At 36.4% G+C, this 17591-nt stretch overlaps 3 protein-coding genes across 3 annotated transcripts; 1 reads left to right on the forward strand and 2 right to left on the reverse strand.

Annotated features, from left to right (window-relative positions):
* Positions 1 to 2558: 2558 nt before the first annotated feature.
* On the reverse strand, positions 2559 to 4741 carry LOC114260122 (uncharacterized). Its single transcript, XM_082877200.1, has 2 exons — positions 4347 to 4741; positions 2559 to 2978 (listed from the first exon to the last, which is right to left on the reverse strand). The coding sequence occupies exons 1-2, from the start codon at positions 4584 to 4586 to the stop codon at positions 2805 to 2807; spliced, it is 414 nt and encodes a 137-aa protein (XP_082733326.1). The 5' UTR covers positions 4587 to 4741; the 3' UTR covers positions 2559 to 2804.
* Positions 4742 to 10136: 5395 nt separating this feature from the next.
* LOC145796303 (uncharacterized) lies at positions 10137 to 11316 on the reverse strand. The gene is made up of 3 exons (XM_082881388.1): positions 10777 to 11316; positions 10407 to 10485; positions 10137 to 10327 (listed from the first exon to the last, which is right to left on the reverse strand). Exons 1-3 carry the CDS (start codon positions 11314 to 11316, stop codon positions 10137 to 10139), a joined length of 810 nt encoding a protein of 269 aa, XP_082737514.1.
* Positions 11317 to 12605: 1289 nt separating this feature from the next.
* LOC145795466 (uncharacterized) lies at positions 12606 to 16422 on the forward strand. Its single transcript, XM_082879927.1, has 2 exons — positions 12606 to 15592; positions 15684 to 16422. Exons 1-2 carry the CDS (start codon positions 15155 to 15157, stop codon positions 16311 to 16313), a joined length of 1068 nt encoding a protein of 355 aa, XP_082736053.1. The 5' UTR covers positions 12606 to 15154; the 3' UTR covers positions 16314 to 16422.
* Positions 16423 to 17591: the final 1169 nt, after the last annotated feature.

The following is a 17591-nucleotide window of genomic DNA, read 5'->3' on the forward strand; positions in this document are numbered from 1 at the left end:
CCTCTTCTCTATTACACCTACTCCTCTTGCCAGAGATTACCCCTTTTAACTACTCGTTAAATACATTTTATTTTTGAATAAATTACAAATACATATTTTAAAATTTGTTTAAAATACAAATTGTTCTTTGTGATTTAAAAATTTATAAATATTCTTTTGTCGTAATTTTTTATTTAACGAAATTAATTGAAAAAATAAAATTTATAACTATTATTCTATACAATAATAGAAGGACAAATTACAATGATAGTCTCTATATTTTGTCTAACGTGTCATTTTAATCCTCACACTTTCGAATGTTTCGAGTTTGACCCTTAATTATATATTTTGTGTCAATTTAGTGATGTTTTGAAAAGTTGGTAAAAAACTGACTTTTTAACTTTTTGACTTTTTTGGCAAAAAACTGGATTGTTTTAGATAAAAAAGGCCGACTTTTTTTGGCCAAAAAAATTAAAAAGTCAAAAAACTGGCTTTTTACCATTGTTCCCAGAAGATCCCTAGTCTAATTGATAATATCGTTAGTATTTTTGACAAAAAATTATCACTAAATTAGTTGATATTAACTCACTAAGCCTCCGTTTGGGAAGTGGGTTGGCTTTTTTACTTTTTGGCTTTTTTTGGCTATTTTAGCCTGGGCTAAAAAGTTTGGTTTGGGAAGGACTTTTTGACTTTTTGGCTTTTTTGACTTTTTTTGTGAGAGAAGAATGTAATGATTATAGGTTGGACGTGATATTTTATTTTTTGTGGCTAAAATAGCCTATTTTGTCTTTTGTGACTAAAATAGCCAAAAAAGCCCCGTTTAGCTCTTGCCAAATGGAGCCTAAATTGAGTAGTTTATAATTTTACCCCTAAAAGCATGATATATGCCACTTGCGTGTTTATTTTTTATTAAAAAATGCTAACAATCGTAATCAATTTGACTAAATTGAGATAAAATTATAAATTCATGATCAAAATTAAGCCAATTAAAATTACAAGAACCAAATGTCACAATGATCAAAATTAAGGGACTATCGGCATAATTTGCCCGTGACAAAATTACATAAATTATTAATTGAAATAAAATTCTGACATTAAAAAAACTATTAATTAGTTTAATAATTTATTAATAAAAGAGATTATTTGTCATTTGTCATTTGTCATTAAATTAAAACCTTCAACGAATGTGATTTTTAGAATGTAATTCATATTTTATACAAATCTTAAAAAATATATTTATAATTTACTTTTCGTTTTTCTTAAATGTATTTTGTTTTGCACCCAACACAATCAAGATTTGTACCTAAATTTGGTTTAGTTTTTAAATTAACATTTGGATCAAAAAAATCAAGAAACATATTTGATTTATCATTTTTTAAAGGGTAAATTATAAATACACCATCCAAGATTTACTTAAAATATAAATTGCGCCTTGTGTTTTGAAAAATTACTAATATCTCCCTGTTAGAATTTTTAATTTAACAGAATTAATTGAAAAAATGAAAAAATAAAATGACACAAAAGTGACCTATTAAAAATTATCTAAATTATCTAAATTATTAATCACAAAGAACATATTTATTATCTAAAAAATATATTTATTATCTAAAAACGATAATATGTTAAAATTATCTAAATTATTAATTGAAATAACTGGATGACCTAAATTATTAAAACTGGATGACCTAAATAACTGGATGACCTAATATTGTTTTACCATTATCTAAATTATTAATTGAAATAACTGGATGACATATTTATTATCTAAATTATTACCATTATCTAAATTATCGTTTTACCATATTTATCTAAAAAATAAAATTTTAACATTATTAAAAATTGTTAATTAACTTGATGATTTATTAATAAAATGACCTATTTGTTATAAAATTAGAAACCTTAGGAGACATAATGTAATTTCTAAAACCACATAGGATAATTTGTAATTTAAATAAATTTCAGGAGGTGTGTTTGTAATTTATCCGTTTTTAAAATTATTTTTCTCTCTCGTCTTTTTTTATTATTATTAATAAATCAATCAATCATTTTTTTCTATCTCCTCTCTCGTACTCTCACATTATACACATCAATTAATCATATTTTCTCTCATACCCGTCTATTCAATTACAAAAAAATAAAATAAAAAATTACAAATCATCCTAAAATTATTTTCAAAATTCATAACCAAATAAATTTTCAATTTTCAAAATTCTTTTCAATAACATAACTTTCAAAATACAATTCAATTTTTTTTTTTTTCAAAAAGTAAACCAAAGGGAGGCAAAGATTTTCACCAATTTGTAAATTTATGTGTCATTTTGCTTCTGATAGGATATTTCCCCAAAAGAATAGAGGCCAGGAGATTGATAAGGACCACCACCAAACCAAACCCCCTACGTACCAAAACATAGAAATTCTCAGTTTTGGGGAATTGTAAATTTACAGACACAGGACACAATGACAATCCTTTATGGCTAAAATGCCCTACCAAACAACCCAGTCAATGATGATCTCTGTGTGTTTTTTTATGTTATGAGTTTTCGTGTATGTGTGCATTCATGGATGAAAACACATAATGATAAGGTAACAATAATGGGTTTCCATTTCAAATATCAAATGATTACAATCCAGTCTTCTTGTACACGCACTCTGTTTTTGTTTCCATAAATGTATTCCCTGAAAAGCTACTCTGTTTTACATAATTGTACAGAGAAATTGCATTTCAGTTGGTAATAATTCAAATTAATTGTATTTTTATGGAGTTCCATAAAATTATCTCTATTAAAATGCAATTTTGTATTCCCTAAAAGGGTCTCTGTTTTTTGCTACTCTGGTTTGGTGGGTGGGTCGGTGACCAAATGGACCTCTGTTTTGAAGAGAAGGAAACAGAGTGAGTCCAGAGAGAAGTAGACAAACCCACCTGGTGAGTGAGTCACAAACGATCCGAAACTCTTCCCCACCACACAGTGCCACGCCGGCCCATACCTCATGTCAAATTCCTGCACCGACCCCAAATAAATAAATATAAATACTCCTACATTAAAGATCTTTTTAGGATTTAGAGAAAATTATATTGGGTTTGGTAGAATTTTAGAATTGTGATTTGAGAATAGAGTTATATTTTGAGTTTGTAAGTTTTGAAATTATGATTTGAGTGTAGAAATTTTATTTGGTTATGAGTTTTAAAAAGAATTTGAATTGAGTAATGTGACATATAATATTGAAAAGTAAGTATTTTAAAAAGTGAGTGGAATTAATTTTCTAAAATTGTAACCAGACAGCACACTTAAATTAAGAGATAGAATTAAATTTCAAAAACTTTACCAAACAGAGCCTAGTATTTCTTTTAATTTTAACATACTTATATTAAAAAAAAATTAAAATTTTAATTCATATAATATTTAAGTCCTGTTTGGGGTGGTGAATTTTTAATTGAAATAGTTAAAAAAAGTCAAAATATTTTATTTGAGAATTGACTATTTTAATTTTTTTACCAAAACAAATAAAAAATAAAGAATGTGATGTAACTGAGTATTTTGTTTTTTGTTTTAGTCGCTTTTTTAATTCATCTTATGCTGGACCCACTCTCTATTTTTTATGCATCTTTTTATATAAAAAATAAATAAAAATTAACTAAAATAATTAATTTTCAAATAAGCTCGTAGTCTCATTTTTATAACTAATTTGTTAATTATATAGATAAAAAAAATGATATTATTATCTCTTTTACACAAAATATATAATTTACGTTATTATTATTATTTTTTATTATATTTTGTACCATCTGAATTAGTTTTAATGGATTTAATTTTAGTATTAAAAATAAAATCAGTATAATTATGTTAAAATGATGAAACTTATTATATTTTTTTTAAATCTCAAAAGAGGTTAATATAATTTACTTAAAAAAAATTATCAATCCCAAAATCAAAATAACAGGCAGAAAATTAAAAAAAAAAAAAAATCTAAAGTCACAAGAAATCACAATAAAGCGAGTTCGACTTTACTTTTTATTTTTTATTTTTATGCATGTGTGTCAAACAATACTCGATAGGTTTGACTGAAAAAAGTTTGGAGGGATTTGAAAATATATATATATATATATATGTAAAATTAGATAAAATATAAATATATTTTATTTATATTTTATATATTTTTTACCTTTTCATTCTAAATATCTCTCTAAATCTCCTGAGTATTAATGTGATAAATAAATCAAATATAAAAAAAATATATTTATATTTTTTTTATGTGTGAATAGCATTGCTATATATATATATATATATATGTAGAGAGAGAGATAGTGTGTGTGTGTGTGTAATATGCATGTGTGTATGTATAAGTGAAATGGGATGGAGGGGAGGGACCTTTTTGAGGGAGCGAGCAAGGAGGGTGGGATTAGGGCGGCGATTGGAGGAGGAGGAGGAGGAGGAGGATGAATCGAGGAGTGATCTGGTGTAACGCAGAGCACGCTCTTGCATAGTGGGAGGCATGTCGGCTGATCTCAACCGTATGTTGAGGCTGATTGCAATCGCAGCTAGCTTCACTTCTTCTTCTCTTGATGATGAGGAGGAGGAGGACGACGATTGCACCTCTTGTATCTCCATAGTCAACACACAGAGAGGGAGAGAGCGAGAGAGTTTTGTTGAGTGCAAAAGCGGCGAGAGAGAGAGAGAGAGAGATGGTGGAGTTGGCGCAGACTTGGGTTGAATATTTTGACTCGGTTTAGAATAATAGAGCAGGGGAATGGAAAAAAATGCATAGTAATAGAGGGAGAGAGAGAGAGAGAGAGAGAGTAGTTGGGGGAGGAGGGAAGGGAATGTTTGAAATTTGACCGACTTATTGAGAAAAAAATTGTTTTTGAGTTTTTAAAAATAATTTTTAAAATTTTTAATTTGTATTTTAGATATTTTAATTAATGTTTTTTTAAAATTTTTAGATCTATTTAATTTTAATATACTTAAAAAGTAAAAAAAAAATTGTACAAAAATGTTTAAAAATTTTATTGAATACAACAAAATATGAAAATATACATATATTTTTTGTATTTGTTGAATTTTTAAAGTTTTTTTTTCCCATAAATATTATAATTTTTAAAGGAATTTAGATTAAGTATATCTACAAAAAAAATGTAAAATATTTTAAAAAATTACTAAAAATAAAAAACAAAAAGCTATTTTCTGAAAAGTGAACTCAATTTTTTGAAATCAAACATGACATTATTTAAGTTGATAAATTCATTGATCTAGTTCAATTAATTATTCTTTTACATTTTTAATTAAGAGATCAGAGTGTCAATTTTTATTAGGCCAAGTTTGGTATGTCTTGAAAAAGTCAAAAAGTCACTATCCTATTTAAGTCACATCATCTTATTTAAGTCACATCACCTCTCTTACACATCACTTCAAACCCAATCCCAATTCAACCTATATTTCATAAAAAGTCAAAAAGTATACTTATTTAGATCATCCCAAACAAAAGATTGATTTTTTTTTTATTAGTTAGATTAATTTCGACATTAATAGTCATTTTGCTTAATAAAAATGCATAAAAAATACGTAATGTATTTTGCTTAATAAGTTTGTAGTATGTATTCTAACATTACTATCTATTCGTGAAATTGATTTGTCTAGTTTTCAAAACTCTTTAAAAGTAATTAAACAAAAGAGAATGAGGTAAAATGCCTATCGTCTTGCTTATATTTTGTTGGAGCTTTTTCTGCTTCTTCTTCTTCTATAAACTGTATAAATCTTATTTTCTAGCTCAAAAAATAAAGGTTAATCTCTTTTGCTAACTCAATTCTATAGATTGGACTTATTTACTAATAAATCCTGTCAATACATAAACAACCATCTGGATAATAAATTTCTTATCTACATTGATAAGTTTATTAATCTAACAAATAAAGCTCACAACTACATATATAAGTGAATACATTACTGCCAACAAAGGTTGGTTGAGTAACGATCAGATTTTTCACCTTTACGTCTTAGGTTTGATTCTTACTGCCAACAGTCTTTCTTGGTGGACAATCAATAAATCCAATGTAAGTCCTCCCTAAAGTTGAAACTTACAGCTTGGCCTGACCCTGGACTGGGGTAGTTTAGATTTTTCACCTTCACAACTCAGGTTCGATTCCTACTGCCAATAGTCTTTCTTGGTGGGAAATCAATAAATCCAATGTAAATCCTTGCGGCTTGGCCTGACCCTAGATTGGGGTAGTCTCCCCTCATCTAAACTTTTTAATACCAAAAAAAAAAAAGAAAAAAGAAAACATTACACTGATAAATTTCTCATTCACAGGACTGAAACGTCAATGAATTTTTCACTCAATACTTATGAGTAAATAAGTTACTAGATTGGTAAGACAAGCTAGTAATTATCCCAAATAATTATAGAAATCTCTTCAGGTGATCAAGAGAGCCTTCTTTTTTAGTAAATGGAATTCGAATGAAATGTATTATCTCTAACACTTCTTTTTATCTGTCTTGCTTTTTGAGTAGAAGTCTTTACATATTTTCCTATCATTTTAAAAATTGAATAATTTTAAACAATAAATAAGTAAATAAATAAAATGCATTTTGAAAAAGTTGCATTGAGAGTAAAAATTTCTCAAATTTATTTGTTATAATATATATATATATATATATTGATAAGATATTAGACACTTTTTTTTTTTTTTTGCATAAGATATTACACCTGAGATAGCATACTCTGGGCATTTGCTGATATGCCATTCAAACATGACCTGGCAGGTCCGTGCTTGTATGACTGATTTTTAATTTAATTTTTTTTAGGGCGTGAATGGCTGACACGAGAAAACCATGGGATAATAGCATGACAAAAATGGTTGGGACTCTAAAGTTTGGGACTTTCATGACTTTTAAAATGATGTGAATTAATATGTATTTTTGTTTTTTTGTTTTTTTCTTGGATCAATCACATATGAGTGAGAATTGTGTTTTTTTGAAAGTCTGTAGTATTGTTGAATAGCATGATAAATGTGTGTGACAGGTCACATATTTTTGTCCATGTCAAAACACGTGTGAAAGTAGAGTCGCATGTCAAATAAAGAATGAAAATAGATGAGTCTTAATAAGGTCTAGGTTGTCTCTAGTTGGAGATCAAGACAAAATCGCTCAGTCCGGTCCATCGGTCCACTTTTTGATCCCACTTCGATAATTCGAACCATTTACATTTTAGGATTTGTCGAATAAATTATATTTGTAAAAAATCAAATTGATCAGATAACAACAACTACGTGTTCGAATTAGTTTTTTATGAACTATTTATTTTTTCACCATCTATTTTTTTATATAAAATTGATTTGAACACGTAATTGCCGTTATCCGATTGACTTAATTTTGTACAGGGATAATGTACTTAATGAATCTTAAAATGCGAACGGTTTGGATCATCGAAGAGAGGCCCAAAAGTAGGCCCACGGATAGGACTGGACGGGTCTGTCTTGATCTCCAATTGGAGACAAATTAAACCTGTCTTAATATACAGCTCTCCACTTATAGGTTTAAGTTTTTAAGTGGGTATGAGTTCCGAATAATAATATGTTGGGCCTTAATGTGGTATTTGTGGGCTATAGAGTTTCTCCCTAATGGATTGAGCTTGTATTACTGTGCACTTGTGAGCTCTTTAATAAGCTCTTTAATTCTCTAACGAATGGTATTAGAGTCGATGCCAACGATCAATGGGCAGACTCTTCTGAAGCATTAATGTTAGCGGGCTTGGTCTTGCACAAAAACTCTTGATGGAGTAAAGAAAATTCCCAGTGCACGTGGTAAGATTGGACAGTGATAAGGTGGCTTTCAATGGAGTATGGAGATTCATGGTATAGTGTATGCAGGTGGCCTAAACTAGACTCGATGTTGGAGAGTTATAGATCAAGATTAAGGGGGAGTTTAATGATCTACAATGAATTTATTGATGATAGATCAAGACTTGATGGGAAGTATGGAGAGGCCCAATGTTTGGTTCACACATGAGAGGAAGATTGTTGGAACATGTGTGAAGGTAGAGTCCCACGTTGAATAAAGTGTAAAAAGAGATGAGTTTTAATAACTATTATATAGGCTCTCCACTTATAGGTTTACGTTTTTAAGTGAGTATGAGTTTCAAATAATAATATGTTGGGCATTGTTGTGATATTTGCGGAGTTTAGAGTTTTTTCCTAATAAATTGGGCCAATATTATTGTGAGCTTGTGAACTCCCTAATTCCCTAACAGTCTATACAATTTGCTTGTTTCATATCTCTATCAAAAGGAAATTTTCCCAGTATAATGCATACCATATGTAAGTATATCACAAAATTATATAATTTTTTAAAATTTATACAAGCATTTTAATAAAAATGAGTAATTAAACACAAATTTGCATAAGTGATCTCACGAACTTATGTGAATTTGTACTATGAGATCACTTGTGTAAATTTGTGAAAACTTATATAATTTTATGATAAAATTACATATAGTATGTATTGCACACTAGAACATTTTCCCTAACAAAAATGTCATGCATTATGAAAATATATTTTGAATTTTACCTGAAAAGTAAATATGTGATATAAATTTAAAATTAGTGAAATATAAGTCATATCATAAAATAAAGATTTTTTTTTTTCTTGAATAAAATTTTCGATGTTGTATTACGATTATGAATTTGAGTAGAAATTAAAAAAGAAAAATGAAAAATATGGGTGAAATGTAAGTAAAAAGTAACAATATTTTATTTACATTTTTTCTTTCCCTTGTTAAATTTTTACAAAAATCCATGATTCAAATATAGCATGAGTTTATGATATTACTATATCTCCAATGAATGTTATTGTATTCAATAAATTTATGTTCACATATACTAAATACAAAATGAAACACAAATATTTTACTCACACATAAAACATCAATATTCTATTATTCTGTTTGGGAAGTGGATTGACTTTTTGGCTTTTTGACCTTTTTGGCTATTTGAGTCTGCGGCTCAAAAGCCTGGTTTGGGAAGGGCTTTTTGAATTTTTTGACTTTTTGGTGAGGTGTCATCCTGTTAAATTACCAAACTGCCATTTTTGGCTTATGTTTTTTTTATTATTTTGGGTTTGGATTTCCCATATTTTGCTTAATTTATTTATTTATTTCTTTATTTTAATTTTGGGTTTGGATGTGGCATTTTTTGCTTAATTTTTTTAATTTTTTTTTTTATTTTGGGTTTCGGTTTGGCGTATTTTGCTTTTTTAATTTTTTTTTTGTTGGGTTTGGATTTGGCATAGTTTTCGTAAATTTTTTTTTTTAATTTATTTTGGAAGTGGATTTGGCCTTTTTTTCTTTCATTATTTTAAGTTATAATTTTTTTTTTATTTCGGGTTTGGAATTGGCGTATTTTGCTAAAAAAAAATTTTAGCATTTTAAATTTATGTTATTGTCTTTTTTTTTTTTTCACATGAATTAGTTCTTGTTCTTTATTTTTATTGGTATAGAAGAACTTTTGTTGTTATTTATGTGTTTCATTTATTTGTAAATTACGTGCCAAATGGTGATTTATGTTTTCATGTTTTTTTTAAATGTTTTTGAATGAGGCGTATTTTTTTTATTTTTTTTTAATTTACGATTTTGTCATTTTCTTATTCACTCACATTAACTTTTTTTTTTTTAATTTTTAAAAAATGGATTTTCTTTTACGATCTTGTGAATTTTGATTTTTCAAAGTTAGGCACGTCACCAAGTGGAAGGGGGTATATCCCCGTGTAAACACATACATATTGTACATGATAATATATTTCAATACAGTCTGTTCCACGTGTGTCATTAGTAATGTTACAACCCTACGGAAATTAGGTCCACTATTATATATTTCCTAACACTCCGTTATTACGCATGTAACATAATTTGTCACGTATGTGAAGGCGCACCAATGCCATATATGGGTCCTCATCCCCAACCATTAAACCATTCTCGTCATGTTCAACTTCTGGTATGGCATTTACTATTGTCATAGCTTCTTCCTCGTCACAGATTGGGTGAACAGTTGTTGGGTTACCTGTGTTGCGCCGTATATAATTATGTAATGCCATTGACGCACCTACTAACTGAACTTGCACATTTGCAAAGTCATACCGAGGCATGTCTCGAATAAACCCCCATCGATTTTTCTAGGCACCGAAAGTGCGTTCCACCACACTACGTAAGGACGAGTGCACTTTGTTAAATAATTCCCTTGGCGTGTTTGCCGTCCTGTTCCGTGCAATACGTTGAAATTCTTGTTGGTGGTAACGGTGCCCTTTGAATGGTGCTAAGTAACCTGTCTGGTTTGGATAACCAGAATCGACAAGATAATATTTCCCTGCAGACATGACAACAATGTATGACACCAAAAATTTATATTTGTGCCCACTAAATCCGCAACCATCGGCATGTGTTACCTTCGTCAGGATGTGGGAATGGGACATTGTCATTTGTTAGTATCTCGTTGTATATGCGACTATCATGCATACTTCCTTCCTATCCGCACGAAATGAATATGAAACACATGTCGAAATCGACTGCGGCCATGATATTTTGCGTGTGACAGTATTTCCTACCGAAATATGTTGCTGCATGTGGCCCGGTAACCCATGTACTTACATGTGTTCCGTCTATTGCGCCAATGCAGTCCTGCAAACAACTCAATTATTTTGTTGCTTATTAGGGTATACGATGTTTTGTTTTTTCCATACGTCACGTCCAGTTAATAATAAAAACAAAATAACTGACACTCTTTATGTATATGTGAATAATGTATTTCGGTAATACCTTGAACGATAGGTATTTCCGTCTAGACCGCACGTATGGATGTATACGATGTTGATTGTATGTGGGCCGGCAATAAACAACAGTGAACTCCTTCATGGAAGTTAATACGTTATGCACGTGTCGAGACACAGTCTCCCCTGAATGTTGGAACCGTTCTTGGATTTTCCGATTTTGCTTCCCTTTCAACACATGGATAAACATTGCAACGCTTTCTTCAACAGCTAAACAATATGGACGTTGCAGGACTTGTAACCCAAAATCATTTACTAATGTTTGACACAGGGCGACAAAAACTTCCTTCGGCATAGACACGTTTTCCTCAAATTGGCCCATATGGCCCGCATATAGTTCGGATATCCATGCATTCCCGGTCAGTATAGAAGTGCGACATGGCATTTTAGCCATGTGTTTTTGGTACCACTCTGTCGCATACTGGCATGCTTGTAGAAATGTACAGTTGTGTTCTTGTTGCGCCTGGACCGCCATTTGATTAAGAATTTCCGTTATTCCATCATTGTTGCTTCCATCCCAGGGATTCATTACGTCTTCGTTGGGGCGAAACCTACAAGAGTCACACTGTTTCAATCAGTTTGCTTCCCCTTCATCGAGTCAATAAATTTGAAAATGTGCAATTACAAAATTCAAAATGTTGATAATAATTTAAGGACTGCTAAACTTGTAGATTTTTCACACATAATGATATGAAAAATGAAAAAATTGTAAACCTGCTAAACTTGAATTTACAGGGGGACCATGGTGGTGATAACTAGGGGTGGGTAACGGTTTATCCGAACCGTTCAAACCGCCCAATCCGCCCAACCCGCATATAAATGGGCGGTTTCGCAAACATAATGCGGGCGAATGAGGTTTGAAATATGACAAATTTGCGGGTTGCGGGCGGGTCGCGGTTTAAACCCGCAACCCACAAAAACCGCCCGCACTTTAATTATTATTATTATTTTTTTTTATATACCGACTTTGTAACTTTTACAAGAGCACTATTATATTCTCTATGACACTAGGATCCTTATTTTTAAGTATTTTTCAACTTTCTTAATGCTGTAGCATTATCAAGTCCTAAACTTGGTTTTTTATATGATTTTCATTGGTGATTCATCCACTTTTTCCTAATAAAATTTTCCTTCTAATGGTTGATAGAACTTATAGTTTGATTATCGATTACTGAACTGGCAATTCTAATTGAGTACAACCTTTAATGCATTGATATACATTTTTTTCATGGCAAAAATGTTAGTGTAGGGTCTCTTTGTTTTGGATACTTTCATTTAATGCATTGATATTCAATTTTTATTTGTAAACTCATCAAAAAATTGTTATCACAAATACATACATGAATCTGATGTTTAAATTCGCTGGGAAAAAAAAACTCGAAAATTAATTTTTAAAGAAAAAAGTGTAAACCGCAAACCGCCCGCAACCGCCCACACATTTGCAAACCCTATCCGCACAAACCGCAAACCGCACTGCGGGCGGTTGCGGGTTGACTTTTTCCCAAACCGCATAGATGCGGGCGGGTCAAAACCGAACCGCAAACCGCACAAAACCGATCTGCGAACACCCCTAGTGACAACCACAAAAGTTGATGTCAAATATGAAACTAACAGCGAACTTTGCAAAATATAAACATACACAAAGCTAGCAAGCAAATTCGTTGTTGCCTTTCTAAAAAATATCCATACACTTAATTTGAACAGAAGCATCCCATTCATTTCTTAGGAAGCGTGCACAACCATGCTTCCATTGTGTCAACCTATGCACTGAACTACAAGTTTTGGAAACCATAGGTAGTGTACGGGGAGCAAATATTGTACGGGGAGCAAATATTCCGGCGTGCCCGTATTCCTTTCTTCCGTGCTCCGTCGATATCCGATCACCTGCGAGCAAATAACGGTGAGCTACCCGGCGGTGTGTGGCCGGAAAAACCCTCCGACGGTCAAGTTAGCACACACCTTAGAGGGAATAGAGAGAAGGGAGAGAGTGTTTGAGTATAAGAAATTCCTTACAGAGTGTTCGTGTATCCCGCATGGGGGGCGCAGACAGGCTTATATACCTTCTGTGCCCCATATCCACTCTCTGTCATCTCCTGACACGTGGCTCTGCTATCCCATCTGTCAGCTTAAACCATGCCGTTCATCACCTGCTCTCAACTGCCTGCCAGCATAGCTGGAGCTCGGCAGCCGAGCTGCCCTACCTCGGTCATACCATGCTTCATACCTTAAGCGCCCGACCGGATAACCGAATGAAGGACCGGGCTAGGCGGCATCTCGGCAAAGCTTAGCCCGGGATCCTCCTTTGGTCGGTCTTCTCGCCGGTCAGTCAACTACCTCGGCTGACCGCGCCTTTCCGAGCGCCGGCCTCTCGGTCTGTCTGATCTCGACAATCCTCAGACCGAGCATCCTGGTCTGACCGGTCACTTCCTGGCCGAGCACCTTCTGCACGGTTCGGGGTAGCACATAGTCCAAACTCTGCCCGGCCCAAGTTCTGGTAGCCCATCTCCGGGTGAACAGTCGATCATCTCGGCCCACTGCTCTGCTGGGCCCCCAACCTGTTCGGTTTATACCTCGGCCCAACGCCGGAGTATAAATCACCCTCTCAATTGCCCCTTAATTCCGTCCGCGGAAGCGTGACTGGGATTATTCACCTCGTCCGAGACAACGTTTATCCGGTCGTCAAGATGCCAAGCTTCGACCGAGCTAGTTGACGCAATTGTCCGCAGATTTGACCGGTTATATTCCTCGGCTGACCTTTTCTCGTTGAAAGTAGCTCGGTTGGCTCTTCGTCTTTTCAACCCGTCGCTTCAGTCCTGCCAAAGCCATAAATGGTGACACGTGGCGGTCTGCCATTGGTCATCGGGCAGCCAACCCGCCGTTTTTGCCAGAATTTGAATTTGGGCGGTCTCTAACGCCTATACAAACTTGCCCCCCCAGTTCCATTTTTCCTCTACTGCTGCATCCACCTCTGTCGATTCTCAGACCCAAACTCGACTGCCATCCTGCCATTCTTCGTGTTTGGGAAGAACACCTTCGGCCCTTCACAGGTAAGATGTCCAATCTCTCTTATGTTGCTATTTACTCTTATTTTGCACACATTAGGACCCGAAAACATAGCTTTTAGGGCTTAGACCATAGAAAACGTCCTAAACCTCCCACTGTTCTTGGTGTTCTTCGTCTTCCTGAAGAACATCGAAGAACTGGGGTGAACCGGGCTCTGGGCCTTCTTTTGATCCGAAAAGTTAGCCAAACCGGGCAAACAACGTGTTTGTTCCAATCATGGCAAAAACCGAGATAACCAAAGGGCTTGGTCGCTTAACCGGGCTAACATCAGGTCTGCTTGGGCGACCGAGCTCCTTAATCAGACAACCGAGGTAGTTTGGCCCCCTTACCGACCGAGCAGTCTAGCTCTCTTAGTGAAACCACACACTTACACTTACCATCCTTTTCCTGCAGAGTCCAAGGGGACCCCTGTCATTCCTGAACCTCTCAGGACCGAGCTGCAGCAATTTATCACCGTGCCCAACCCATCAACCGGGCTATAGTAAGTCGGCCACAAATGGGGAAGTTCCGCTTCCTTGTGGATACTCCGGCCGCGCTAGCCGCTTTCAGAGAGGACTACGGCGTCCCGGCCGACGTCCATCTCGAGCTGGCCGAAGAAGAGACCACGCCTTGGGGTAGGGAGGAATGCCCCTTCACCGTGCTATCCATCGTTGAAGGGGGTCTTCGTTTCCCGCTCAACCCTCTCATAACCGAGTTCCTCCGCCGAACCGGGCTGGCACCCACACAGGTGTCCACCAACACATACAGAATAATCAACGGCGTACACGAATTGAACCAACGGCTGGGCGCCAACTTAGGCCTAGCCGAGATATTAAGGCAATACACTATGGGCCACACCGGTGACGGCCTGGCTTACTACTTGAAAATAAGACCGGGCAAGGAAAAAATCGTAACCGGCACCCCGGACAAAGATATGCACGATGATGATTTCTTCTGGGTGTCCGGCAACTACGAAACAGCCGAGGTGCCGGGCTGGTTCATAAGCAAGGACTTCGGTTCTTCATGTAAGCCACTCAAACTTGCTCGGTTAACTTTATTCTTTAGTTCTACTAACCGGTTTCCTTGTTTCTTTTACAGCTATCCAGGCCTTGCAAGCCAACTACCAATTCCCCAACGTCGAGGCAATTCGGGCCGTGCTTAGGTACCGTCACCGAGACTGCAACGAATTGCTCGGCTACACACCGACTTACAGATATTCTGCTCCGCGCCGGAGTAGAGTAACTGACTTCCTCAGAGCTCCTTCGCCACCTCCCGATCCAACACTACCAGACGTCCCATTAATCCGGTTAACTGACGAGCAAGAAATGGCCAAAAGATCTCGGATCAAAAACCTTCTAACCGCGACCTCAGCCGAGATACCGAGCGTCACCACCCGTTCCCCGGCTGCCGGTCAATCGAGTGCAGCCGTCGTAGCCCTTGCTTCTCCGACTCCAGCTGCCGTGCAATCCGCCAGAGAAGCGCGCCGGGCTGGAAAAAGGCCAAGGGCAGATCCCTCCGCCGAGCTCGTCACCGAGCTGACAACCGAGCATCCTGCTGAAACTCCTGCTCCCGTGCCCGCTTGGCGTCCTCAGCTGAAGCACCGGGGACAGGACATCCCGGCGACTGCATCGATCAAGGCAGACAAAGAACATTTGCTTGCCTTCGATCTCTCCAAAGCATTTCTCCTACCGGGCGACGTGGTAGGCAGTGAGCACGTCCCTGACACCCGGCTGGTAAAATCTTCTGTGAAGTCGATGGCCAGGGTAAGTCGGCGTTCTTTTTAACATTTCACAGGTGTTTGCTCGGTCCTTCTTGCTCGGTCCCCTTTCTGATGTACTTTGCTTCTTTTTGCAGGCCATTCAAAAACAACATTTGGTCCTAGAGCGCATCCACCGGCTTAGGCAGAAAGCCAACGACACTGCGAGCCATGTTGAAAGCCTCCAAGCCGAGCTCGGCCGGGCTAAAGCTTCTCTCGAAATGGCCAACCATGACAATAATAGACTGCTCGGTCAGCTGGGCGCAGCCGAGAAAAAACAAAGTGAGCTTCAGGCCGAGGTTGACGCTTTGAAGAAGGCGAAGAAAAAGGCTTGTCGGGCTGCCAACAAGGCCGGGTTCAACGAGGCCGAGGAGAGCTATAAGAAGCAGGTGTTTGCAACACAAGACATCTACTTCAAGGCCGGTTGGAAGTCTGCTTGTGAACACCTCGGCCAGGGCTCTGACACCGACGTTTTTGCCAATCCTCCCAAAGCTTCACTACCGGTCTACCTCGTGCCATATGCAAATGATGTATTTACTGCGCTTCAAGCGGAGGCCGAGGAAGGACTTGAAGATGGAGAGGATGACACAGATTCTGAGGAAGAAGAGGCCGAGGTGCCTGAACAGCCCGGCAACGATGAGCCCGGCGCTCAAGAAGCAAGCCAAGCTGTTGACCTTGATGCTGATGCTGCCGAGGATGAGTTCGCCAATCTTTCCCCCTTAGTTTAGGTTTCTTTTCTTTGTATTTTTGCTTTCAATACACTTGATGTAACCGGGCTTTGTCCCCACCTTTTGTAATGAATTTCTTTATCAATGAAAAATTTTGAATTTTCGCCAAGTGTTTGCCCGGTAGTAATTAATTCCGTCTTCAGCAAACTATCTCGGTACGACTTATCATTTGAACACTTGGTCGACCGGAGTCCATAACAAAACAAATTCACGCACCGAAATATCCATCTCGGTTGTTGCTAAGTTTGGACAAGATACCATGTTGGACAAGACGCCAACTCTTCCAACCGGAGTACTTCATCACGGTTGGGAATCCCAAGTTGGACAGAACACCAACTCTTCCAACCGGAGTACTTCATCTCGGTTGGGAATCCAAAGTTGGATAAAACACTAAATCTTCCAACCGGAATACATCATCTCGGTTGGGATTCTAAGTTGGACAAAACACCAACTCTTCCAACCGGAGCAAATCATCTCGGTTGGGGATCCTAAGTTGGACAAAACACCAACTCTTCCAACCAGGGCAAATTACCTCGGTTGGGGATCCTAAGTTGGATAAAACACCAACTCTTCCAACCGGAGCAAATCATCTCGGTTGGGGATCCTAAGTTGGACAAAACACCAACTCTTCCATCCGGAGCAAATCATCTCGGTTGGGGATCCTAAGTTGGACAAAACACCAACTCTTCCAACCGGAGCAAATCATCTCGGTTGGGGATCCTAAGTTGGACAAAACACCAACTCTTCCAACCGGAGCAAATCATCTCGGTTGGGGATCCTAAGTTGGACAAAACACCAACTCTTCCAACCAGGGCAAATTACCTCGGTTGGGGATCCTAAGTTGGATAAAACACCAACTCTTCCAACCGGAGCAAATCATCTCGGTTTTAAACATTAAAAGAACAATCCGAGTGCTAATGCAAAATGACTTCTATAGTTTGACAAAAAGAATTACATTCTGCTTTGCAAGCCAAAAAATTGCTTTACAAAAAAGAGGAAAGTAAAAAGCTTAAAAATAATACAATTTCAAGTTGGCCGCATTCCATGGCCGGGGTATGGCTCTTCCCTCTAGATCCTCCAAGTGGTAAGCCCCTTTGCCCGCCAGACCAGTGATCTTGTAAGGTCCTTCCCAATTTGCCCCTAGTTTGCCTTCTCCTGGCACCAGGGTGTTGCCCATAATTTTCCTCAAAACCCAATCCCCAACTTTGAACGGTCTGGGGTGCACTGTCTTGTTATACTTCTTGGAGAGCTCTTGTTGGTAAGCGGCAACATGGATGA

Source organism: Camellia sinensis, chromosome 7 (assembly GCF_055761805.1).
Source record: "Camellia sinensis isolate YWXY chromosome 7, ASM5576180v1, whole genome shotgun sequence".
NCBI lineage: Eukaryota > Viridiplantae > Streptophyta > Magnoliopsida > Ericales > Theaceae > Camellia > Camellia sinensis.